We start from the raw sequence: 27,613 nt of genomic DNA, 5'->3' as shown, positions 1-27,613 counted from the left end.
ACCAGGCCTACGCAGCGAGAGTCCCTCACTGGGCAGACCAGAAAGCAGGGGCGGTGCACCGGGGAGAGGCGGGGCCGGCCGGCGTGGGAGGGGCCTCTGCCGCTGCGGGTGGGGGCGTATTCTGCAGCCCTACGGGCCACCTGCGTCCAGTCCTAGTTGGAGGTGGCCTGCGGTGCTCGGTTCCCTCAGCTCCCGTAGCTCTGGCGGAGTCTGCGCGATGGGCGACCCCGAGAGGCCGGAAGAGGCCAGGCCAGAGCTGGAGGAGGTAAACGTTGCTGCCGCTATTTCCCTGCTGCCACAATCAGCCTAGCTTCTAGATCGCAGGTTGCGGCGGGGACTTGCGAGGTGCAGGACAGCTATAGGAAAATTTCCCCCTTGCCGTTGGAAACCCCGTGCGGGCCCGATCTGGATCCCTTGGCCAGAGCCTGGTTTCAAAAGCCCAAGAGGCCGTCCCCCGGGACGGGTGAGGAGGGAGCCGGGTTTCTGCTCCACTGCTCTGCACCGGGGCCGAAGGCAACGCTCTGAGGCTTCAGGCCGGGGCGAGGCGCACCCTCTCCCTGACTCACCTCGCATCCTTTCCTTTTCTGGAGCCCTGGGTTCGGAGACTGAGGCAAGGAACGACGGCTGGTGGACTTAGTGGAGAAATGCATGTCATGTCTGCGGTGGTTCGAAGGAACTGGATGACGCCGGTGGAAATTGACACACCAGTGGGGCGGAGATGATCCGTACGAGGGCTACAGGAAATCTTCGTAACAATCAAAACAACCAGTTCAGGGGGCCTGTTTTGCGCATACCAGATTATGTAACTAGTTGTGAGTCTTTGGGGTGTCACTTTCTGCTTTTATACAGTGGAGGTGATCCCACGCTCCCAGAGGATTAAGTAAAATACTTACGTAAAGTACTACGGAACTTCTGGATGCTTCATAAAACCTAAGTTAACATATGCATCCTCGTACCTAACAGTAAAGAAACTGGGATTTATTAGACTGGAGTGTTGTAGGGTAGTTCAAATTGTTGCTCCATAATTTTCCTACTTAGTTATTTTCCAAATACTAAACTGTTTGTGTGTCCTTTGAATCGGTTACTGTGTGGTTTCTTTGATTTAATACTTTCAGCTCACAGAGACATGCTTAACTCTACATTTTTAAAGAAAGTTGTAGGTTCCTGATTTGTGATTTTATTTTATTTTGAATTTGGAAACATTTAGTAACTAACAAATTGTTAGCATCCCTCCAACTTTTTCTTCCCATATCGAAACAAATACTTTCAGTACTGATTTCCCCACTTGGTTGAGGCAACTCAGATTTTTCCTTTTGTGGTAATGGCCCCGCCCCAGCAGTCATGCAGGCGCAAGGCCTGGAAGTTAACTTATATTATTCCTTTCTCAGTGATACACACCCACTAAGACAGAGTCATAACTTTTTTTAGGTCTAGAATTAATTTTAGTGAGCATCTGTTCTGCTGCCAAGGATGCCTGAAGTACTTTGTTTCTCTAGATATGGTGGTGCATTATGGGCCACCTGCATCAGAATCACCTGGAGTACTTTGTAAAGAATGTAAATTATTGGGCCTACACCCAGTCATCGATTTTGTTTGTTTTAAAATATATTTTATTGATTATGCTATTACAGGTGTCCCACTTTCCCTCCTTCACTCTCCTCCACCCTGCACACCCTCTCCCACCCACATTCCCCACCTTTAGTTCATGTCCATGTGTCATACTTATAAGTTCTTTGACTTCTACATTTCCTATACTATTCTTACCCTCCCCCTATTTTCTACCTACCATCTATGCTACTTATTCTCTGTATCTTTTACCCCCTTCTCTCCTCCTCCCACTCCCCTGTGCTAACCCTCCATGTGATCTCCATTTCTGTGGTTCTGTTCCTGTTCTAGTTGTTTGCTTAGTTTGTTTTGTTTAGGTGTGATTGTTAATAACTGTGAGTTTGCTGTCTTTTTACTGTTCATGTTTTTTATCTTCTTTTTCTTAGATAAGTAGAAAAAACATTTCATAAAATGTTTTTTAGCATTTCATAAAATAAGGGTTTGGTGATGATGAATTCCTGTAACTTGACCTTATCTGAGAAACACTTTATCTGCCCTTCCATTCTAAATGAGAGCTTTGCTGGATAGAGCAGTCTTGGATGTAGGTCCTTGTCTTTCATGACTTGGAATACTTCTTTCCAGCCCCTTCTTGCCTGGAAGGTCTCTTTTGAGAAATCCGCTGACAGTCTGATGGGAACTCCTTTGTAGGTGACTGTCCTCTTATCTCTTGCTGCTTCTAGGATTCTCTCCTTCATTTTAATCTTGGCTAATGTAATTATGATGTGCCTTGGTGTGTTCCTCCTTGGGTCCAACTTCTTTCAGACTCTGAGCTTCCTGGACTTCCTGGAAGTCTATTTCCTTTGCCAGACTGGGGAAGTTCTCCTTTATTATTTGTTCAAATAAGTTTTCCGCTTGTTGCTCTTCCTCTTCCCCTTCTGGTACCCCTATAATTTGGATGTTGGAACATTTAAAGATGTCCTGGAGGTTCCTAAGCCTCGCCTCATTTTTTTGAATTCTTGTTTCTTCATTCTTTTCTGTTTGATTGTTTCTTTCTTCCTTCTAGTCTACTCCATTGATTTGAGTCCCAGTTTCCTTCCCATCACTATTGGTTCTCTGTACATTTTCCTTTATTTCACTTAGTGTAGCCTTCATTTTTCATCTAATTTGCGACCAAATTCAGTCATTTCTGTGAGTATCCTGATCACCAGTGCTTTGAACTGTGCATCTGATAGGTTGGCTATCTCTTCATGGCTTAGTTGTATTTTTTTCTGGAGTTTTGATCTGTTCTTCCTTTTGGGCCATTTTTTTAATCTTGTCGCACCTTTGATTTATGAGAGGCAGAGCCTTAGGTGTTCACAGGGGGTGGGGGGTGAGGGGTGGGTGGGACAACCCAGTTGTTGGGTTGTGATGCTGTATATGGGGTAGGGGTCTGAGAGGGAACAGTGGCGCCTGCTCTGCTATCTGCTGGAGTTCAGTCACTTCCCTGCTTCCCCCAGGCAAACTGGGCCCTTCTGGTGCTGATTCCCAGGTGGGTGGGTCTGTGTACATTCTAGAACCCTGTGGGTCTCTCTAACGAACTCTCCTGTGAGGCTGGGAGTCTCTTGGCACCTCAGTCCCCACAGGTGTTTTCAATTGGTGTTTTGAGGCTTTATTTCCTTGGGCTGGGACCCTGGGTTATGTGGTCAGTCCTGTTCCCCCTTTGTTTCACCTGGTTTATCTGCATGTGAATGTGGGACCGCCCAGCCAGCCAGCCGCCTTGCACGCTGTGCTTGTCCACAGTCCACCACCTCGCTGGGTCCACCAGCTGCCACCTTGCACGTCCTGGGTCCACCAGCCACTGTGTTTGAGGCTGCCTGACTCCACCCTTCCTACCAGTCTGGATGAATGTGTCTACTTTAATTCCTTGGTTGTCCAACTTCCATACAGTTCAGTTTTCTGTCAGTTCTGGTTGTTGTTTTTGTTTCTAAAATTTTGTTGTCCTTATTTTGGTTGTGCGAGGAGGCACAGGGTGTCTACCTGTGCCTCCATCTTGGCCAGAGGTCCCCCCTCCCAGTCATCAATTTTGATAGTGAATCAAAATCTCTTGAGATGGCTGTGGGTCTGCATTTTTAACAAGCAGCTCAGGTCATCCTGGCCCACAGATTTTCAGAACACTGCCTTGAAGGGTTTATACATGGGCTTTGAAAGAGGTTTATAAATCTCCTGAAGTTTGAAGATTTTTCATGTGTAGACATGAGTCTTCTAAGAAAGGGGTCCATCGCTTTCACTCATTTCTCAAAGCTAACTGTCTAATTGATAGTCTCTGTTTTTAAAGTAGAAAAGTTCAGGCCGGAACAGATTAAGTGACGTGCCCAAGACCACACAGCTCAGTAATGGAACAAGGTTTAAAACCAAGTTCTTGCTCCTGGGCTAATATTCTATTTGTTTTGTCAGATTTGATGGAAATAGAAGAATGAAAACGATACCTACAACTAGTGTATGATCATGCCAGTGTCTAAATATTCTACTTCACCTGAGCAGTAGCAAAAAGGTGAAGGCAAGTGAAAGTGGTGGAATTTGGGTGGGTGGAAGGGAGGGGCCTAGTAGAATGCCATGGTGGGTGAGGGCCTACGTAGGTGAGTGCGAGCTAGAGAGTCTTGTCTTAGATGGGTGTGCTAGCATGTCCAGGCACTCTGGGGACCAGGTGACCAGAAACTGAGGCAGGTGGAAACTAGTGGCACTTTTCTGGAAGAGACAGTGGAATGTTGCCAAGAAGTGCCGTGGCGAAACTTTATTTTAGACCTTCGTCACTTCATAGCCGAGCTGCTGCCACTTGGATGTCTTTCTGCCTGCAGTCTTACCCGCTCTCCTATCCCGTTTACCACTGCCCAATCAGTCCATCATTAAACCAGTGCCTCTGTGTCACTCCGTCCAAATAAAAACTGCTGAAAGGGTCTCAGTTCCCACCAAAAAATGCCCAACTCCTCAGACTGGCAAAGTCCTGTTCAAGCAGTTTTTTCATGCTAACTGCCATATCTTAACTCCGATTGTCCTTTCCACCTCTAACTTGACACCATAGTTAACTGCCAAAACCTAGGGGTTTTTTTCATTTCTAACTCATGGATATCTGATTAATCTTCCTTATGCTATCCCTGTTCGTGTCAATTGCTAGTCAGGAACTTTCCATGACTCTCCATAGAAATGATTTTCAGATTGTGCCGCACAGTGAATGCCGGCACCTGGAGGTTGGGAGCAAGTGTGGAGGATTAGAGAAGGAGCTTCCCAACCGCCCAGATGTTTGAAAATCTTTGTCTCATTCAATTCCTAACCTCTTGGTTTCATATCTAGGGGGTGGATCCTGTTCCAAATTCTTCTCTGTCTCATCTGTTGACCTTTCACTTTAGCCAGTCAGATCACTCTGCCTTTGTTTTACACACACTTCAATTTGTTTTCACCTCAGCTGGCTGCCATTCTTCCACCGGCCCTTGCTCTAGGCTTCATCCTCAGTCTTGCTGCTGCTGCTGCTGCTGCTGCTGCGTAAGACGTCCCCAGTAATCGCAGGCCTCCCTTTGGTGACTACTGATGGCATCTTTAGGGAGGGAGTGGAGACAGGGCCTCTGCCTACCATAGCATTGTATTTTCATCTTTCACCTGGACATCTTGAAACTGAACCCATTGTCTTTTTTTATCAACCAAATCAATGTTTTAAAGACTTGTGTTTGCAACTTTTTACTCTTGTTGTGCTTGTGTTGGTAGGGGAAGTTGATTCCAATTAAACTTTTGCACTCAGAGAAAGCTTGATTTGAGTGGTCATTAGATTATCTCACTGATGGATTGTGGCCTTATGTTAATTAAAAAATTCTAACAGCAGCCAGTAATCTGAGCCCAGGATAAAAAGAAATTAGCAGCCCATTCACTTGCTTAGCTAATGCGTATTGATATGTGCCTGACAGTACTCTGGGAACATCACAATAAATAAAAACTAGTTTCTACACTCTGGGGCTTAAGTGCTATAGCTGAAGAGGCTCATGCCTTCAATAAAAGCAGTTACCAAATGAGACAGCATGTGTGAAATGTGTAAGCCCCACCTGTATTTGTGTGGCCTCAGGCTTTGATTGTGGGCCTTTCATCTGGCCTTGCCTCTTAGCTTCATCCACATTAGCATGAGGATTGGTGGAGGCACTAGTAGGGATGCAGGAACACAATGAATCAAATCCCAATAACCTTGATTTACATGGTTTAGTCTATTTGTATATACTTTGTATATCCTCATTCTAATGTACTCGTAACTCTTCTGATGCTCTTGCTGACTATTTAAAAAAAAAGAAAAGGCACTGTCCCCTGTGGGAGCCCCCTGGATATTTCTGAGTAGTATGTATGTAGATATGTTTCTCACTTTATTCCGCAAAGCTTTGAGGAGGCCCACAGTGAGACTGAAGTCAGGAATGGTAACATGTAACCAGCACTAACAAATGGGTGTGTGGTCAGGGTCAGGGGAACAAATGCTCCGTTTGTTACGGAGTTTTCAGATAAGTATTATTATATTTCAGTTAAGACTAGAAAAGAAAACATTAAACTAAAAAGAATAAAAGGTTTTAACAGTAGCTTATTTGTGCCAGCATTTTGTCTCTGAGAGAGGAACAAAGGGACTTTTTATTTATAAACTTAGAAATTTTCCCACTGTGACATGTATGGGTTGAGTTTTGTGCTTATCCTCAAAGCAGCATTAATGACAGTAATTTGTTCAGTGTTTATGATGTGCCAGGTTCTGTTCAAAGCACTTTTAGTCACATCAAAATTAATTTGATGATCACTTGTGAGGTAGATACTATTTTATTGATTTGGAAACTGAGGCTCAGAGAAGTTCTCCAACTAACCAAACACTGTTAATCAGTTAGCAGATGCGAGTGAGGATTCAAGCAGACTGGCTCCCAGACCTATGCTGTTTCCCTAATCACCCCCAGATGTGTGTTTAGTTATGAATAAAGAGGAAGTATCTACATAAAATGGGTGTTTGTACTTTAATTTTCATAGAGGTTGTCTTCAGATCCCAGCGAAAATGAAGTGAAGTCAAATGAAGAACCACTCCTGAGGAAGAGTTCTCGCCGGTTTGTCATCTTTCCAATCCAGTACCCCGACATTTGGAAGATGTATAAACAGGCACAGGCGTCCTTCTGGACAGCAGAAGAGGTCGGTGGCATCACCTTCATCAGCAGTCATGATCTGGAGCGCAGGGCTGACATTTTCTGCTACAGGACATTAGAGAACTTTAACTTGTGAGATACGTTGTATAGGATCACTTTTTCAGATAATGTTTGAAATTACTGAGATTAAATACAGTGTTTGCCAATGGTTGGTGTTTAGATTGATGTCTATACACGTTTCCTACCACAAAAATGGCATCTCAGACTGTCAGATTTTTACTTCCAATGTATTTTAGGACATTTTCTACTTTTAAACAGACATTTTCTGTTTTTAAACAGACTTTTGGTTTGCCGTGACTAAATGAAACGAATCTTTACTTATTGTCAGCAGAATAAGTAAAATTGCAGCTGTAGCCATAAAATAAAAGGGAAAGCCTTCGGGACCCCACCTTCAGTTGAGGTTGTGCAGAAGGAGCTGTCTCGGAAGCGTTGGACCGCTGGACAGTGCTCCCACTCTGAGCTCCTCCCAGGCTGGCCCTGCCCTCAGCCACATCACACCTGGCACAGCTGCCCCAGTAAGATGGGACATCTGGAGAATGCTTTCTGTTAGTGTGGTGTTTTCCACCTAGGAAGTGACTTGAACTCAGCAAATTAGAAAATACTTGCTGGTTTCGTAAGGACATTTGTCATGTCACTTGTTGCTCTGTAGGCTCACTGAACACACAGATAGCCATTGTTGTCATTTTAAACATGATGGATGATAGCTGTGTAGCACTCTTGCTCTCTGCGTATGCGTGTATCTATTTGTCTATCTCTCTATCTATCTAGGTAAATATATTTGGGCCTAAATGTCTATCCATTTTTTCCTTGAGATTGATTCTATATATGTAAATGCCTGCTGTTAAGAATACAGGCTCTGGAGGAGCTGCCTGGGTTCAAATCCTGGGCCTGCCACCTACTAACTGGAACTGCAGAAGTTGCTTAATCTCTCTGTGTCATCTCATCGGTATATTGAGCTAATAGCACCTGGTTCACTGGGTTGTTCTGAGGATTGGTGAGATAAATCTTGTCAATGAGATTAAGGCCATATTTAGAATATTATTTGGTGCTAAAACGTAAGCTATTATTTTGCCCAGAATGGGGGAAATTTGCACTAGAAATCAGAAACGCAAATTTTTGAAGCTTCTATTACAAATTTTACCCACTTACCCAACTTCGTTATATTGTATTGTTATGTTGTCAACATCTTTGTTGTATTTGATATATAGAGCAAAACCAAACCAAACCCCAGCATTTTCAAATTGGGTCATAGTGCTTGGCACACCTGGCTGTCACTAACTGTCTGTGGGTTTTTTTTAGATTTTATTTATGTATTTTTAGAGGGTAAGGGAGGATGAGGGAGAGAAACATTGATATGCAAGAGAAACACCTATTAGCTGCCTCTCGAACACCGGCAACTGGAAGCCCCGCCCACAACCCAGACATGTGCCCTGATTGGGAATTGAAGTGGAGACCTTTCTGTTTGCAGGCTGGTGCTCAATCCACTGAGCCGCACCAGGTGGGCGCCTGTGGTTTTCAGAGAGGTTTTTGTTAGATATAGTTAAAAGAACAAAGGGAGTGTACAGGTGACTTTTTCATTTATCATGTTAAAAAGGCACTTGTGACGCTTGGGTTTCTTGACATTCATTTGAAAATTATATGCATCTTTTAGTCAATGTAATATATGTTATATTATGACTAAGAAATACTACTTTGAAAATTTATACAGGGTGTGGCAAAAGTAGGTTTACAGTTGTGAGTACATGAAACAGGGTTTATTGTATTATTATTTATTAATTATTATATAATTTTCCATGTGAACAATTGTAAACCACCCTATAATATACAGGTTGGTATGTATTTTGTAGGCAGTTTATAGGAAGTTTCAAATACATATTTTTAAGGGAAGCCAAACACATTTAGTTCCACATATTTAAACAAATTTGTCAGTTACAATTTATCAACTTTAGATATTGTTTTATCAGTGGTTTAGCTTTATTCCTAAATATGGCTGGACATCAGGAACCTTGATTCAAAAGACAAACTTCTGGGGTTTGTTTTTGTATTTTTATTTTTTAAAGGTATTATTTATTTAGAGAAAGGCAGAAAAAGAAGAGAGAAATACCAATGTATGGTTGCCTCTTGCACGCCCCCTACTGGGGACCTGGCCTGCAACCCAGGCACGTGCCCCAACTGGAAATCGAACTGGTGACCCTTTGGATCGCAGGCTGGTGCTCTATCTACTGAGCTATACCAGCCAGGGCTCCCTTGACTTTATTGATATTATTGACATATAATGTTGTGAGTTTGAGGTATACAACGTATTGATTTGATACAGTTATGTACAATACCTATATTGCAGAAAATGATTGCCACCATAGCATTAACTAACGCCTGTATCCCGACATGAAATTACCATTTCCTTTTTGTGATGAGAATAGATTACACTAGTTTTAATATTTTGAAAGCACATTTTGCCAGCTTTTCAATTTACCAGAAGACAGATTCCTTTATAATTTTTTATTTTATTATGTTCCTCTGTAATTGTCTTGGTTCAGGCTACAGTAAAAAATACCCTAGACTGGATAGTTTATCAACAACTGAAACTTGTTTCTCATAGTCCTGGAGGCTGGGAATTCTAAGGTCAAGGTACCAGCAGCTCTGCTATCTGGGGAGGGCTTGCTTCCTGGTGTAGAGACAGCTTTCTTCTTGCAGTGTCTTCCCATGGCAGAAAGGGCCATGGAGTTCTCTGGGTGTCCACTCTCTTGACCTAATCACCCAAAGTCTCCATCTCCAAACGCCAGTATCTTGGAAATTAGTTTTCAACACAGGAATTAGGGTTGGGGGTGAATACAAACATTCAATCTGTAGCAGTGATGTTAACATTTTCTCCTTTTTGAACATTTTACTGTTTATGTGATGCTCCTCCTTAACTTTAAGGTAAAAGTTTTCCAAACATTTTGGGAAGAATTTAACTTCAAGTGAAAAATTTAAAAACCTTTTTGTTTTAGGTTGACTTATCAAAGGATCTCCCACACTGGAACAAGCTTAAAGCAGATGAGAAGTATTTTATTTCTCACATCCTAGCCTTTTTCGCAGCCAGTGATGGAATTGTAAATGAAAATTTGGTAAGATTTTTGTTTTTTTTTAACTTTTGTTTCCATTTAGTGGTTAAATGATGATAATGGCAGTAAGATAATTAGGCTGAACCTAGAAACCTATGTTTAGGAAACAAACTAGATGAAGCTTATTTCTTGAATATGTTTTTCTGACAAAGTGTTAGAGGAAATGGTTTATGCATTTCTATTGTTTGACCAGCAAAATATCATTAAATCAAGCAGAATATACCAATCAAAATTACTTAAAATGCATAAACATGAGTTTGATTTTCACCCTTAGACATGAATCCTAGTAAAGAACCTGCACCTTAGTAACCCTTCTGAAGCTCTGTAGCGGTGCTCTGGGTTCTGGCTCCCCATCTTTAAACCTATGTTGTGGTTGGCCAGGGGGCACACTTTCTTCTTAAAGAGAAGAGAAAGATTCAGACTTTCATCATGAACTGGAAGGGGCTTCAGTAGATTTACTCTCTGCTGTCAGAAAAACAAAATGACCTAAGGTCAATTCTATAAAGTATAATATTTTTTGTTAGATGTTCTACAATTTATTTGGCAATATAGTCTCCACCTATCAGACCAATTCATGTAACTGCTTAATAATACATTATACAACTAATTTATTGTAGAGGGTTGATGAGTAAGCAGTACTGTTTAAAGTCATCCATAAGGTCTTTCTGATCTGTTTGTGGCATGACAGGCAATTTCTAATTGATAATTCTGATGTCCAGATTCTGATTTATAGTGTTGAATGAGAGCCACAGAATTGGATATATTTGTTTCCTTTATTTTCATAGGTGGAGCGATTTAGTCAGGAGGTACAGGTTCCAGAAGCTCGCTGTTTTTATGGCTTTCAAATTCTCATCGAGAATGTTCACTCAGAGATGTACAGTTTGCTAATAGACACTTACATCAGAGACCCCAAGAAAAGGTATCACCACTGGGATTTTATTTACAAAGGTTTATCCTGTTATTTGACTATGTTAAGAGCAGAATTTACTCCAAAAGTAAATGTTAGGGAAATATTATTCAAATATAGAAGTTTAGGAGTGTAATGTTTTCTGTTGCTCAAAAATGTGTTTGTTTTAAAAAAAGAACTTGTGTAGAATTTGTGGAGTGCATTCTGTTTTGCAATTGAATGTTTGAATTTAGTCAATTTTACATCAGATCAGATCCAAACCACTAATTTGAATTTTACTTTAATATCTATATTTTGTAGACATGCAAAACTATAGAAAGATTACAGTTCTGATAGTAGACCATAGAGTTGCAATTATTATCTCTGATTAGCAAATTAAAATTTATTCTGATTAAGAAAAACAAGTGAATAACTTTGCCATTAATTGTTTTATTTTGACAGGGAATTTTTATTTAATGCAATTGAAACAATGCCATATGTTAAGAAAAAAGCAGATTGGGCCTTGCGGTGGATAGCAGATAGAAAATCGACTTTCGGTATGTAGCTTTATGTATATCAAATTTGCCTGGTGTGACTATCTCGGAGTCTAAATGTGCACTTTGAGTAGGATCATTCTTTCTAGTAATTGATTAGAAACCATCATTAAAATAATCTGCATTTATTCTGTTTAATAAATTAAAAGTTGAAAAGTTAAGATGTCAGTGCATAATAACAGGTAGATAAATCAGTTAAATAAAATCTGACGAGCGTCTTCAGCAATCCACACTTTGTATCTGCTTTCACAAGTGTTTATGTTAGGAATTTAAAACAAGTCAAAATCTTCACATTTTTCAGGGCAAATAAGTAGTTTCTGAAAAACTAAAGATTAGTGTAGGAACAGGCTTATTTTTCACCCTTCTGGATGAGTTGAGATCCAATACTTTTTTTAATGAAGAAATTAACATTCTATCTTACACATAGTAGTTGCTCAGTAAATCTTTTTAAAATTTAGGTAAAATATTCAGATAATTCATTTGAATAACTATAAATATCTGTCTCATTCTTATCTGTTTTATAATTGGTAGTCTTTATTTTCTGGATTTATTCAAATGGTGGGGAAGCAGTTCTCAACATTTCTGGTTTCAGGACTCCTTTGTACTCTTAAAAATTATTGAGATCATATGGTATTTGTCTTTCATGGCCTGGCAATAAAATATTAATAAAAAATTTATTGAGGACCTCAAAGTGCTTTTATTTGTGTGGGTTATTGATAGTTCCATATTATAAGTTAAAACCAAGAAACATCAGCATTTATTAATGCATTTTTATTTTTATTTATTTTTCTAATAAATATTCATTTTTCGAAGATTTTATTTATTTTTAGACAGAGGGGAAGGGAAGGAGAAAGACGGAGAGAAACATCAATATCTGCTTGCCTCTCAAGTGCCCCCCACTGGGCACCTGGCCCACAACCCAGGCATGTGCCCCAACTGGGAATCAAACCAGCGACCCCTTGGTTCACAGGCCCTCATCAGTTCACTGAGTCACACCAGCCAGGGCTATTAATGCGTTTTTAAATGAGAGTAACCTATTAGAGTTTAACATATATTCATGAAAAAAACACCATATTTTCCAAAAAAATGAGAAGAATGGCATAGTTTTTAATTTTCACAAATCTTTCAAATGTCTGATGAAATAGAAGACAGCTGAATTGTATCTGCTTCTGAATTCTGTAGAATGTTGTTTTAGTTAAATTACACCAAAAAAAATCCACCCTCATTCAGATACATAGTTAGAAAAGGGAATATTTTACCGGGCTTTTCAGATTATTATGGAAATGCCATGTAGCATCTGGAAGATGCCGCTCTACACGCAGAGAGAATGGTAGTAAACAAACAAGCAGTGCCTTGGTATTATTAGGAAAATAGTTTTGACACCACAGACCTTGGTCTGTGAGTGAACAGGGCACTGAACCACACAGTGAGAACCAATGATGTAGTGTAAAGTGTGGCAAGCTTATAGTTTATCTGGGAAGACACAGTCTACCTTGCCTTCAGTTTCTTTTGAGGTTGAGAAAGGCACTGATTCTCAATGTGCATAATTATCACCTGAGAATTTGTGGGAAAACTCAGAGTCATGTTGGAGGCCCAAGGGGAACTGAGGAATCTGCGTTTTTTACAGTTGATTCTCTCACAGGTGGTTCAAGAGGCAGGTTTTGAGAAACCTTGGCTTTAGAGAAAGAAAGAAGGGAGATTCCAAGGTGTTCAGTATGCACTGAAAATATTAGGCTGAATAGGTACTGATGGAAAAATGAAAAACAGGCTCCCAGAAATCATGTATTAAGTGACACTGCCAAAGAAAGCAACCTAGAAATAAAGAAAAAAGAGGTGGGTGGCGGTTACCATGTGACATTAGGGGCTTTATTTAAATTTTTCATATTGCTCCCTTTCAAGGCAAACTCCATTCAGGGTTCTGAGTCAGAGTCTCAGAGGAAAGAACATGGACTGAAAGGGTTGCAACAAAAACATGGAGTGGAATGGGTGGTGGAGAAAGAAAAGGTGAAGAATACATTGATGGCCCTTCTCTTTGGGAGAGGAGCTAAAAGCAAGAGCATGAAAATGTTGTCTCGCCTCAGCAAACACCTGCACTGTCCGTTAACCAGCTGGGGAAGTGCTGTTTTGTGAACTAATTGTGCCACCTGCACCGTCAGTGCCTTTAGGTTGGTGAAGCTGGCTTTGGGCTTTGCTAGTGATTAAGGTGAACTTCTGCACCTAGTAGGACTCAGGACAGCAACTGGTCTGTCCTCACATTCAGACTCTTCTTTTAGCTAAAGAGAACCTAAGAGTATTCCTTAAACAAGCATTAGGTTGTTTGGAAATTGATATAAGTAGATTCAATTCCTGTAGAGCTAAAAATTCTTAATTGTATATCTGCTTAGTTTTTAAAAAACTGAGATATACTGCTTAATTTTAAAATATCTTTAAAGAGCCCTGGCTGGTGTAGCTCGGTGGATTGAGCTCGGGCCTGCGAACCACATGATCACGGTTCGATTCCCAGTCAGGGCACATGCCTGGGTTGCAGGCCAGTTCCCAGCAGGGGACTCACGACAGACAACCATACATTGATATTTCTCTCCTTCTCTCCTTCCCTTCCTCTCCAAAGATAAATAAATAAAATCTAAAAAAATAAGATTTATCTTTAAAAAATATCTTTAAAGAACTTTGAAATATTAAATATATAGATTCAACCTTAACATATGTACTGAAATTTTATTTCACACATCAAAATGTGTGTTTTAGCACTTGGCACCATGAAGACCAGTGCACTGTTAAAATATTGCCCAAATCCCCATCTCTGAAACAAGCCATGAGGCCTTCACATTCAGTGGACCTTTCAGAAAAAGTGTTTTGGAAATCTCTTTTTGGTTCACATTCATCCATGGAAATATGTAAAATATACCCTTTATAATCCTTCGATCCTCTCCAAAAAGAATAGGCTGCTCTATGTCTGTTACGATTTTCATTCTTTAAGCATTCACACGAAGGCACAGGATAGTTAAAATTACAGCTTTTCTCTTGTTCACAGTTTGTATTAAATAAGAGTATTGTTTACTTACAGATCAGTGTCCACATGACATCGCCTATGTCCGTGAAAAATATAATTATCTTATAATTAATAGTTAATTATTATCTTACTAATAGTAAAATGAAAATGTAGTAATCTATATAATAAACTAATGAGAAATCTCCATCTTAAAAGCATTACTAGTCTAAAGAGCCATTTTTGTATTCAGGAATTACTAGAGCATAATGATTATTATATATTTTAAGATTAAATTTTAGCATATTTAACATGTATTACACTGAAGAGGCTTGGTAATTCCTTCTACATAGTATGTACTCAAGTACTTACTTAATTTTTATTTCTTCTCTTGTTTTTTCAAAGTGACTTAAATTGTGCCAAAAAGATAAAATATTATGAAGGTTTTTCGGGCATTTTGGGCTAATAATAGATAAATATTTGGTATAATTGCCCTATCTAATTTGATTTGTTTATAGTAATCAAGGAAAAGAACAAGGGCAAACCAGAGTACTATTTAGGAACAGCCAGAAATATTTACACTTAGTCATCTTCTTTTTGAAATTAAATATTATAATAACCTTTGCTTCAGAAGTTACACTTATTCAGTTTCTGCATCAAGTTATAGCAATTTCGATGATGTCTCTTATCATCAAGTGCAATGATTTTCCACCAGTGCACCACAAGAATTTTTAAAACATGCAATACCTGACTATTTAGTCAGGGGCACTGACCTCTATTTTCTTAAATTGTCAAATAAAATAATGACAACAGCCAGCACAACAATAGCCATCCAGTGTGAATGAATCAAAATTATACATATTTTTTGTCAGACTGATAAAAAACATACTTTTTGGTGTGTTGCAGAATTTTAGTCATTAGTTTATATGTGCCATGACATGAAAAAGGTTGAAAATCACTGACGTAGGGCTACTATAGTTTCCATTGATTGAGATCAGGACATATTTATTCAGTGCCTGTTATTGCATCTTTGGTTGCACGACAAGGATTGGGATGCAAGCTCTGATGTCACTATGAAACAGGTCTGTAGCTGGTTCAGTTACTCAGCTGCCTTTCACGGTGTCATAGACTAAACCTTTTCTCCCTAGACAGACACGTATATAAATATTTCTCCTGAGCAGCGATGTTGTGGCATAGGAGCTTGAGAATGATCTTCTTTCAGGTTAGACCTATAATCACCCCCTAAAGATAGTGTTATAGATATACTGCAACATTTCATTCTAAGAGATGGGCTTCTGCAAAGTCCTTGCCTAACAGTAAGTAACCTTTGAAATTGGGTCTTATATCTTTAGCAGAAGATTGTATTTTCCTTACGTGATAGGACATTTTATCTGGTAGATGTATTTAAGATGTATTTATAATCTTCAGCTGAAATGTGTCCCCTACTGGGGACCTGGCCCACAACCCAGGAATGTGCCCTGACTGGAAATTGAACCGGTGACCCTTTGGTTCGCAGGCCGGCACTCAGTCCAGTGAGCCACACCAGCCAGTGCTATCTGTTTTTCTTTCATTGCAGATGCAGGGCAATGATTTTTGAAATGTTTACAGCTACACTAAGATATTTCTAAATTATAAACCTCAGCAACCTCCCTTCTCCCAGCCACAAACCAGGGGGCATTTGTCATAAAAGCTATCTTCCACTCTCCACTCTGAGACACACAAACACGCACATGCACTTAACTGCACTCACAGGCACTCATGGTGCACAGGTAAATCGCCTCATTTTTTTTTTTTTTTGTATGAAAGGCTCTCTGTCTACACACTGAGACTGACAGGAGTTCAGTGTCTGACGTAGATGCGAAGTAGATACACCTTTCTGCTGTGGTAGGTAGAGGCCACAGAGTTCCCCCTGTGCAGACCCTTGGCTGTTGCACTAACTTGTCCGTTTTATTTCCTGGCATATTAGCTGTGGTATTGTTATAAAAAATGTACAAAAGTGTGTGTGTGTATGTGTGTGTGTGTGTGTGTGTGTGTGTATATATATATATATATATATATATATATATATATAGCTTAAAATGTCTGTGGTATATGATATTTCAGAAAATGAAACTGTTTTTTGTTTCTTAGGGGAAAGGGTAGTAGCCTTCGCTGCTGTAGAAGGAATTTTCTTCTCGGGATCTTTTGCTGCTATATTCTGGTTAAAGAAAAGAGGTCTCATGCCTGGACTCACCTTTTCCAATGAACTCATCAGCAGAGATGAAGTAAGAAATGGAGTGTTCTTCTAGTTATATTTGTATTTGTGTTTGGTGTTCATTTATTTTTCTTTCCCCTCGAAAATGCTTGTGACCCAGGATCCTGGTAATTACTGGAAAAAGAAAATAAGAGGTCATTTCCTCCCTGGCTTTTCAGACACTGTGCTTTCCTCCTGCCTCTTACGGTTTCTCCGTAGTCTCTTCTGCTCATCCTTACATACTGTGCTCCAGGTTCCCATCGTGGCCTCGTTGTTTCACTGTACAGGACGTCCTGGCTGATCTTATTTATTCCCATGGAATCAGCTACCATCTAGATGCTCATAACAACCCAAACTTTATCTTTAGCCCATATATTCTCTCCTGAGCTCCAAACCTGTGTATTCCAGTGCATGTTAGACAGTTTCTCTTGGAAGGAGAAATCAAACTTACCATCTTTATCCCAAGATTTATTCTTCCCTCTGTTTTCACTATTTCACTGAGGGCTGCTAACTTCCATCCAATCATTTCTTAATTTTTTTAGACATTAAAAATGAATGAACTTTTATTTTGGCTCTTCTTTGTTTTCCTTTAAAAAGTTCTTGTGGTTGCAGATTTCTGTTGTTGTTAATTAATTCTTCTTTTATGTTGATGAACTGAGATTTGCTGACACTGAAATATTTCCACCATAGGTCACTGTGATTGGCATTTTAAGGAGATGTGAAGAAGAGAAGTTCCCAGCCCCCGGATCCTCTCTGTGTCTTCCAGAGGCTAGGCGTTGCATTCCTAGAACCCGTTCTGTGTGATCCCTGGCACGTCAGTGTGCGAAAATAGCTACTACATTTTTTTTGACATTGGTATTTCTCTTCTGTTTTAGGGCCTTCATTGTGACTTTGCTTGCCTCATGTTTCAGTACTTAGTAAATAAGCCATCAGAAAAAAGGGTCAGGGAGATCATTGTTGATGCTGTTGAAATTGAGCAGGTAAGCAGGGAGCTTGTACGATCCACACATCTACCTCTGAAGTTTGTGCCGTTATATTATTAGATTGACTCAAATGAAACTGCCGTTTTGTAGGTCAAAGTAAATGTCAGTGATTTCATATGGTCAATCTGACAGGACTAACAGATAATGTATTTCAATGATTATGTCAGCTAATACTTGGGTTTGTAAGTGGGTATTGTATATTAAAGTTTTACGTATGTGAAGTCTGTTTCAAGGACTGGTGTTTCTGTCTCATTGACCTGTCAAATTTTATGCCCTAACAATCTATTTTAATTATTTTAGCTTTATATTTTTAGATTGTTAGCTACTGGAGGACAGTGATGCTTCTTGTTTGTCTCGTATTGTCAAAACTCTACCAGGGTGTCTAGCTTGAAGCGGGCACCAGATGCTGATGGAATGAATAAAGAAATGAATTAGCAAACACTAAAACTTAATGTATAGCATGTAACAATATGTGACTAGAAAGATCTGACTGCTCCACTTAGAATGCACGTTTTTATCATTTGAAAGAGCTAGATTGAAAGTAAAAAATTTTTTTAAAATTTAATACTATATAGTTTAACAGCCATACTTTTCATATTGTGAGGGGGAAACACATAAAATACATTTCAGTATGTTTAATCATTTTGAGAACTAAATCCAGATGATTAATGGTTTTATTTTTCTTCTATTAGCACTTACCACTGATTTCCAGCATAGCATAGCTGGAGTTCAGTTTATCCCCCAACCTGCAAATCCAATCCTATTTCTTCCTCATTTTCTTTCTTAATTGTGGTTTTTTTTTTTTGTAATTCCCATCCATAATTATGTTCCCCACAATGATCTTCTTTGGTGAGTCTTTTTCTAGATATTTCAGGACAAAGTATCTCTTTTTTTTCCTATAGAAAAAGCATATGAATTCAGGTCCTACATGTGCTCCTTTACCAGTGATTTGATCATTAGTTTTCATTTATTTTGGCTATTTGAGAATATGAAAAAATATGAACAGTAAATACCCCAAACATTTTAAACAGATGAACATTATTTGCCATGTTGAAAGAATTTAACCTAGTGTACTTTCCTTGGACAAGATTAGTGATTTAGAAGATGAATAAAACTAAAACCCACTTTTTATGTGGAAGATACATACTTATTTCTTGTTCTGTCTTTGTACTATATTCTGCTTTTGTTTTTATCTCAGGAATTTTTAACAGAAGCCTTGCCTGTTGGCCTCATTGGAATGAATTGTGTTTTGATGAAACAGTATATTGAGTTTGTAGCTGACAGATTATTTGTGGAACTTGGATTCTCAAAAGTAAGGTGTTTTATATGTATTCCTACTAAGCTAAAATGTTATTTGTCAAGTAAGTCTACCAAAATGTTGTAATTGAACTGAAAGCATTTGTAACATACTAGTTTGCTTTTAAAATGTTCACAGCAGAGCCTTGTTTTTCGTGAATAGAAAGGCTTTGCAAAATCCTTTGAAACTTGAAATGAAATTCGTAACAGAAGTAGGAAGCTGATAAATCTTAGAATAAGCTCAACATATTACTTTGTAAAAATTGCAGGAGTCTATTTAAAAATGGCATTATTATTGAGTAATTGAACTTAATATGTATATATGTGTTTTACCCTCATATAAATATCCATATATCTTTGTTGTAATTTTGGGGTTGATACTTTTAAATAGGAAATAGTTATTATGAAGACATTAACTGTCCTAACTTGACTCTGAACTCAATTATCTTTAAGTTATTTCTGTTCTGTTTATCAGAGATAATATACCTGAGTTTCATAAAGAGGTGTGCTTTTCACATGACTTAGCAGATGGAGGCTGCAGCCAGACTGCCTGGGCTTGAATCCTGGTTCCACTACTTTCTAGCTTTGTGACCTTAGGCAAGTTGCTTAACCTCTGCCTCAGTTTTCTCACCCATAGAATGGAGATAACAATAATAATAATAATAGCTACCACAAAAGATTGTTGATGAGCTAATAACTTCAAGCACTTGAAACAGAGTCAGACATACAATTAAATGCACACTGAGTGGGCATGTCATATTCAACGTCAGTGGAACATTCATGTAACTTAACAATGTACTACACCATGGTGGTTAAAAATTATAGCTTTTGATTTTTGAGCATGGAAATGTGAGTTTAAATTGAATTTAATGAGAAAACTTATGAAATCCATGATTCTGAGGTAATTGTCACCTTTCCTGGTAGTGCCTTTATATTCTGGTAATCACAGAAATACTGTAAAGAGGTCAGGTGAGGGAAAGGTTTTTGTAAGATAAACTATTTGTATTTTATTATTATTTTAGTTGCAAGGTCCTCTCTATATTTATCAGTAATTAATGAGAGGAATCAAAATTACAATTGTATTACTATGATCTCTTAAATTTATAAATTGTGTATTAAAAATGTGTATTTGTTCCTAAGTTATACCAATATGTTTGTTATAGGAAAGTTAATTTGCTTCCTTAAACCTGAAAGAGAACTCAGCATCCTTTATCCCACTACCATATCCTCCCATCCGCGCATCCATGTTCTCTGGCTTATTGGAGACCTGTGGCTTCCTGGGTCTGGTTTTCCGCCCATGCCTCCTGCGGAAGAATATCTAAACCCAGTATGAAACAGCGTATCTCAGTAAATTCTCAAGAGCAGAAATTATACAGACCTCTTAGATTTTAATGCATTAACATGAGAAGTTCACAACAAAAGATTGTCAAAAATTCCATCTACTTAGAAATTGAAAAGATACCTTTAAAACAAGATTAAAAATGAAAATACAAACTCATAGAAAATATAAACGAAATGACATTAGGATAACTGCATATCAAAACTTGTAGAATTCAACCAAATAGATCCTCACAGGTGAATTTATAGCCTTGAATGAGGATTTTTTTTTTTAAGTATTTTTATTTATTTATCTTTAGAGAGGAAGGGAAGGAGAAAGGAAGAGAAACATCAATGTATGGTTGCTTCTCATGCATCCCCTGCTGGGAACTGGCCCCTGCTGGGAACTGACCTGCAACCCAGGCATGTGCCCTGACTGGGAATCGAACTGCGGTCGTCTGGTTCGCAGGCCCGCGCTCAATCCACTGAGCTACACCAGCCAGGGCTTGAATGAGGATTTTGTGTGGACATATGTTTTCATTTCTCTTGGATATGTATTGGGTTGGCCAAAAAGTTCATTTAGTTTTTTTCTGTAAAATAAAAGACATTTTACAGTTTAAGCAATAATTTTATTGATTTGGATGTTTCGAGTGTGTCAGCTCACTTTCACGTGGTATAATGTTGATTGTTCTCAGTGAATGTCTCAATTTGATCGACTTCATCTTGTCTACTTGACCGTGGAGCATCATCCAGTGAGAAATTTCCAGCACGAAACTTCACAAACCACTTTTGGCACATGTAGTCAGTCACAGCACCTTCTCCACACACCGCACAAGTCTTTTTTTGCATTTCAGTTGCATTTTTGCCTTTCGTGAAATGATGAAACACAATATTCTGAAAATGTTGCATATTTTCTTCCATGTTCAATATTAAAATGGCTACACATAACTTTACTAATTTTGATGAGTTTTTTTTAATGCACACCGATATGACAGCTGTCACAATATAGTCTAACAAAATTGTTTCAAACCAAGTTAAAGACAACTAACTATGCACTGCTAGAGCCATCTTATGGGGAAAAAACCAAATGAACTCTTTGCTGGGTCGTATACTAACTCCATTTTTAATCTTTGAAGGGACCACCAGTCCGTTTTCTAATGCGACTGCATCATTTTACACTCACACCAGCAGTATACTAGACATCCCATTTCTCGACGTCCTCACCTGTACTTGTCGTCCGTTTTGCCCCCCATCATTGCCACCCTGATGCATGTGAAATGGTATCTCATTGTGGTCCTGATTTGCGTTTACCTAGTGGACAGTGATTTGGAGCATCTTTTCCCATGCTTACTGGCTTTTTGTGTATTTTCTTTAGAGAAATGTCTATTTGTCTATTCACACTTTTTGCCCATTTCTAATTGAGTTATTTGAATGTATTTTTATCTGTGGTATTCATAATTTCTGCTGGAATATTCCTAATTTAAAAAAAAACCTTCTTTTACGGACCCTCATGAATCATTAAAATGTCTCACAGTTTTCATCAAACTGTATCCCCAAATCTGCCTCTTGAATCGAGAAGCAGTGGAAAAGCTTCTTGTCAATGTAAGGCCCACTTTTGGGGGGTCCACTGTGGGTAGAATTTATTCTGCCTTACCTCATGATGGTCCCTTAACTGATGTGACTATCTGTTCTTTTATGAACTAAGAAATGCTTGGATCTACATTACATTGTTAGTAATTTAATAATTTGTAGTGTCCTGTATAGGTGACTACCTATTGGTAATACCTGTGAGAAATGCCTGTAATATCTATGGTGTATTAAACTTCTCAAACTGTGAGAACATTTTAGTTGGTTGGTTTTAAATCTTTCATTTCCTAAAGGAATCTTTTTTCCCCTTCCTACTTTTTAGGATATTAGAGATGTTAGTACAGTTTCTTAGAGATGCTAGTAGGTGATCTTAGTCATCTGAAAATGCATCCGCCCTGAGCACCTCCAGGCCCCCGAATGTGGGATCCTGAAGCTGCCTGGGCCTTTGTCGGGAGCCCTGAGCTCTGCGTCAGGTGTCTGTTGCTCTTCTTGTGGAATATGATTTGGTTGCCTCAGGATGTCAACTAACATTTCCTTTATTTTTTCTTTCAGGTTTTTCATGCAGAAAATCCCTTTGATTTTATGGAAAACATTTCTTTGGAAGGGAAAACAAATTTCTTTGAGAAACGAGTTTCAGAGTATCAGCGTTTTGCAGTGATGACGGAAACCACGGACAATGTCTTCACCTTGGATGCGGATTTTTGAAACCCTCCCCATGTCCAAACCTGTTGTTGGTAAATAGCTGTCTGTTCTTCTCTGCTCAAAAACAAATCCAAACCTTACAGTATCTCCTTTATGGGGTAGGAGTTTGTTGAACAGGAAATCCAGAAGCAAATGTCAGTCCATGTGGATTTATGTGAATCGGTAACTTTCCAGTTTAACAAGCAGAGTGTGACCTAAATGCTTTCGTTTTGTTACTGAAATAGAAGATGGCATGATCTAGTGATTGAGAGCTTGAGGGTAGGTGTCAGGTACGAGTTTGAGATTCTGTCCTTCCTACTCTGTGTGATGCTTGGTGAGTCATTAATCTCTCTACCTCAGTGCACTTGTCTTTAAAATGAGTGGAATAGGAAGCCCTAATTTCGTAGAGTGGACGTGAGGAGTGGGGCACAGCCTGAGTACTTGGTACCACCGGTACCACGACCACTGCTGCTGTCACCGCTACTACGTGCTGTTACTAACAGTGTTCATCACAGTGATACCGTGATGAGACGCTCCCATCTCAGAGCAGTTGGGAACTAGATTCTGAGACCTGGAGTTCGATCTTGGTCTTTTTAGTGTTTGAGGAAGGATATAAAGATTCCCTAAAAATTATACTTCTCATTAATTTGAGAGGAACAGCTCTGAATTCCTCAGTATGTAGTAAAGGGAATTTAGTTCTTAGTTGCTCTGGGCAGGATGCTATGGAGTGGGGTCCAGGGGGTTATTGTGGTAGTTTGCCTTGTGAGCAGACTGATTCTGCTCCTTCAGGAATTAAAAAAGATAACTATTATCAGATGTAACCCTGGAAGGTTTAAAACCCTGGGAGGTTTAATATGCTAGAAGAGTATTTCCTGAAGAATATTCTAAGAGCTGTTAGCTTCTCCAGATGTTTTGTGGAGAAAAGAGATTCTGTGGTCTCGTGAGCTTGGAAAATGCTGTACTGTCTCTTCCTCCTTACAGTGCTCAGTCAGTACATCAAAGACTGACATTCTGCAGTTCGCAAACTTATCTCCCCCTGCTTATTCCAAACTTCACACAGACCTGCTTTTCATGTGTTAACATCTAACCTGGCTAGTGGTCTTCAGAACATAGTTTGGAAAAAGCTGGTCTAGAACCATTCATGCATAGAAGAAGGGCTTGTGGACTAAGCCACAGAGAACCTGGTGGGGTTACGAACCCATTTCACGTCTGTGCCCAGCTGAGTGAGGTATATGTTTGGGCTCAGGTGTGTTTCCTTAGTCATCTTATTGCTACTTTGTGCTGTTGTGAGATGTAGTTCTTTTAATACTACCGTGCAGGATGCAAGGGGGCAGATGGTGGGGGAGACAGGTCTCTGTAGGAGACCGAGGGAAGGCCAGGAGCCAAGGTCCCTGAGAAGTCTGCCCTTTTGAATGTAAGGACCTGTCAAGAGATAGCCTGAGCCCCAGAAAGCAGTGGGGTCCCCCACTCACAGCATGCTGCTTTATGAAATTCTGGAAGTTAAAATTTAGAGATTTTCTCTTTGTATACATTTTTGCTCCATTTATGCCACAACTATCTAATTGATCAAAACAGGGAATTTTCAAGTGAATGCAAAAGGAAATGACTATCACCTTATTTGTTAGAATATCAGAAACTAGATAGTTGGCCTACGATAATATCATTTACGTTTAGTGCTTCTTCGTTTGCTGTGTGTTTTTACATCATCACCTCATTTAATTTCACATCAGTTCTCTGAGCTTGACAGAGCAGTTAGTATTAAAGTTTTACTGCTGGGAAGAGTAAGTAAGGCTCAGAGAAGTTAAGTGACTTGGCCAAGAACTGTTCATAGTTGCTATCCCTACAAATGTCCCTACAATGTCATTTTTACAGGATATTGTATTTCTTGTTTTAAGTGTTTTGTCAGCCATCTCAATTTGATTTTACCTGTTTCCCACTAAAGTATCATATTTTAATTATATATATTAATTAAAGTCTCAAAGTATCATAAACATTTTAACTATAATCAGGTAATATATTCAAAGAAATGTATCTACTGCCATACCAAAACTTAACATTTAAAATTGATAATATCTGTAATGACATCAGAATGAAAGCAAAACTGTCTATATTTACAGCTCACATCTTCCTTGTTTTGAATCCAGATTCTTCTCCAAGGTAGAGACCTGCGCCTTAATATGAAGTTCATTTACAGTAGCAATAAACCTAACTGGATTGAGAGGAAACCATTTTAATATCAAAATACTGGATTTTATACACTGGTGTATTATATTCAATATTCTATGCCCTTTTCCAGGCCCCCAGGTTGCATATTTATTTATTATGTTTAATATTTTGACTCTTAGTTTTTAAGGTATCAAGAAGTTGTGGAATTTCTTTTTAATATTATTTTGTAGGTAAAGAAAAATTCAGAGTGTGCTTATAATTTTTTAACAGCATCTGTATTTAAATCGTAGCTTTAGTAGTTAAAGTTAAGTTTACTTGGGAATGCGAACACTGGCAGTTCTGTGATACACTGCATTTACTAAAAACGTGGCAGTGCGGTGAGCGGAATCGTGTCTCGGAAGGGTTTGGGGAGACACCTCCGTTCGGAGTGTTCCGACGGGGCTGTTTGCTGTCCGATCATGTACAATAATAAATGATCATTATTACAACCCAAGCTTACTCCAGTCATGTCTTTACATATGAAATTTTTACAGTTCTCTCATTTGGGGACATCCAAAGTTTTATGCTTCTTTTGCCATTTTGTTTTTCATTTGCTCCTTAAAAAAGTGACTGTCGGCAGGTGCTGGCACTCACACAGTGGGGGAAAGCAGAGGAAGAAGACCCGCGTGGCACCCTGATTGCTGTCATGACAATGCTGCGTCCTCCTTTAATAACATTCCTTGTGATGACAGCAGAGAGCGGAGACCAGCCTGGGCTGGAGAAAGATTAAATGCTGAAACATTTGGAATCCTGCTTTGTCCAAACTGTGTCTGCTGGGCGGGGCGGGGGGTAGTGTACAGAGGCCCAGGAGGTCTTGGGTTCCATGTAGCAGGGCTCTTCACCCCCTGGGGATTTCCTCCTCTTGGTGGGGGCCTGGCAGCTGGGATCGTGCAGACTGCGAATGTAGGAAAGACCACACGGGGGCTGCATAGCCTACAAACAAGTCTTTGAAAATAGGTGAATTTCCGGCTTTCTGTGGCCCTGAGAATTGGTTTCAGTCTTTGCCAACAATGAAGAAGGGAACTGTTGCATATTTGTCACCAGCACTGCGTTTTTGTGTGTTCTTCTGCTTAATTTCAAAGATACAATGTGGGTATACTGGGCCAGGTTAGGGGTGGGGGCAGCTCACCTTTAAAAACGAGCATTAAATATATTTGAAATAGCAAAAGCTTAAGCAGTTTTTAATATATAGTTAAGCTAAAGCAGTACTTCAGTAGGACTAATAACTGAAGGGATCTTTCTTGTCATTAAATCCTATTTGACAGTTACTGCAACTTGCCTGCAGATAGGGCTGTGATACCATGTTTGAGCCACGGAAGGTTGAGTGCCCGCCTGCAGGTATATGCGTGTGCACACGTGTGTGTGCGTGTGTATCTTTTGTCCTTTCTTTTTGGAAATCTGTAATAACCCTTTTGAGATAGCTTATTTCATCAATTAATTAGAGTGCTGGATGGTAGAGAATTTTGTCAGTAAACTAAGTACACAGTAAATACTGTTGCTTAGGCAAAGGTAACTGTGTGTTGTGAAATTCATTGTATTCCATTGCCAATGAAGCATTAAGAGCTTTTCAGAGCTGGGTGGAAAGCAGCTATTTTTGAAAGGATGAACATTCCCAGGTCAATAAACACACTGCATCCTTGCAGAAGTCGGTGTGCTGAGGAGCAGAGCTGTGCATGGGTTTTTTACTCACAGCTTTCTAGGCTCAGGATTTTTCATTTAACTTTCTTTTTTAATGTTTGGAACAGAAATGAAGATCTGATACATTCTTTTATTGTATGAAAAGGATAAATTACTCACGCACACTGTAAGAACTTCATTTTCTAGGAAGTGATGCATCACAGGGTTTGTCCGAATAGTAGATTTTTTTCAGGATATGGATGTAAGTCATCCCAGGTAAGAATGTCCTTAGCTGTATTTTCAAATAAATAACACCCTCCCTTTTCTAGGACAATAAAAGTAGGCACCAGTTCCCTTGTTCTTTCTGATAATGCGTGGAGTTTTGTTGTGATAAGTTGACTCATTCCAGTGTATTTTAAGAGGATTGAGAGTGTCAGAAATTACTTTGGGGACCTAGGAGATACCATCATCGCCTGGGGCCTGGGGCCTGGGGCCCACCGATGACTCAGTGTAGAGTTCATTGCTGATATAAATTACCAGTACATCTTTGTGATCTTTTAAACTTTAGTGGGGAAAAAGTCTGACCACTTTTGTGTCTTTGTGAAGGTCATAGAGTAAAGCAATTCAAAGATTTAAATATTCTTATCTCCTGATTTTCCTTGAACTATTCACTAGTGATAAAGATGTGGAAAACCGTACCGCAGGAAAACTGGAATATTCAACGATGGTTGATATTTTTAATTTTATACCTTTTGTAAAGCTCTGCAAGAAAATCTTGTGATTTGATTTCATTATTAAGTTTTAATGTTCGGCAGCCATCATTTAGAGAATATCGTTGCATACGCTTTGCTTGCATAAGCAAAACCTTGAGGAGGACCCACAAGCCGTGACGTTGAACACGGTTCTGCGGCGTCCTGAACACCAAAGCAAGTGCCGTGCCGTGACAGTCCCTTTAGAGCTTAGACTGCTTCAGATGTCCCGGGCTGATTCAAAAGAAAAACTGCAAATACCAGCTCCAAAAATGTGCTCTAAATATATGAATTCACGCATTTTCCAAGCCCTCCGGGTCACTGACGGGCCATTTGCTGCCCGAGTAGTAACTGGCAGCGTGGCCTACCTGCAGTGCACCGTACAAGTCAAAGTGAGGATGTTATTTTGAAGCAGAATAAAATTTCAGTGAAGAAAAGGGATTATGGAGAAAGTGTTGTAGATCTGAAAAATAGATTACTTAATTATCAGAATCTTGCATTTTACATTTGTATGATACTGTTTATGTTGAAATAAACTGTATCGTAGCTACATCATGTGTGTATGTCCTTTAAAAGTAAGAGTACTTATGAGTGCAGGGGCTACCTTCACTGTCATAGAATTTCCAAACTGGAGATGAAGCTGAAGGTGAAATGTTGCTAACTGATTTTCGGCCACACAGGAAGCTG

General features: G+C 39.3%; 1 protein-coding gene across 2 annotated transcripts; it reads left to right on the top strand.

Annotated features, from left to right (window-relative positions):
• The first annotated feature begins 88 nt into the window (after positions 1–88).
• On the top strand, positions 89–27,613 carry RRM2B (ribonucleotide reductase regulatory TP53 inducible subunit M2B). 2 transcript variants are annotated; one of them, XM_037048314.1, is made up of 10 exons: positions 89–265; positions 6,559–6,714; positions 9,719–9,835; positions 10,618–10,751; positions 11,181–11,275; positions 16,389–16,522; positions 17,367–17,471; positions 18,673–18,786; positions 22,227–22,408; positions 27,524–27,613. In XM_037048314.1, the coding sequence occupies exons 1-9, from the start codon at positions 218–220 to the stop codon at positions 22,377–22,379; spliced, it is 1,056 nt and encodes a 351-aa protein (XP_036904209.1). In that variant the 5' UTR covers positions 89–217; the 3' UTR covers positions 22,380–22,408; positions 27,524–27,613. The 2 variants fall into 2 exon arrangements, with proteins under 2 accessions (XP_036904209.1, XP_036904208.1); XM_037048313.1 differs by lacking the exon at positions 27,524–27,613 and having other exon boundaries at positions 22,227–25,011.

The sequence above is a fragment of the Sturnira hondurensis genome, unplaced genomic scaffold (assembly GCF_014824575.4).
Source record: "Sturnira hondurensis isolate 20B ecotype Veracruz unplaced genomic scaffold, ASM1482457v3 Scaffold0006413, whole genome shotgun sequence".
In the NCBI taxonomy this organism is placed as follows: Eukaryota; Metazoa; Chordata; class Mammalia; order Chiroptera; family Phyllostomidae; genus Sturnira; species Sturnira hondurensis.
Note: the sequence above shows the minus strand (reverse complement) of the source record. Positions and strands in the feature narration are given on the sequence as shown.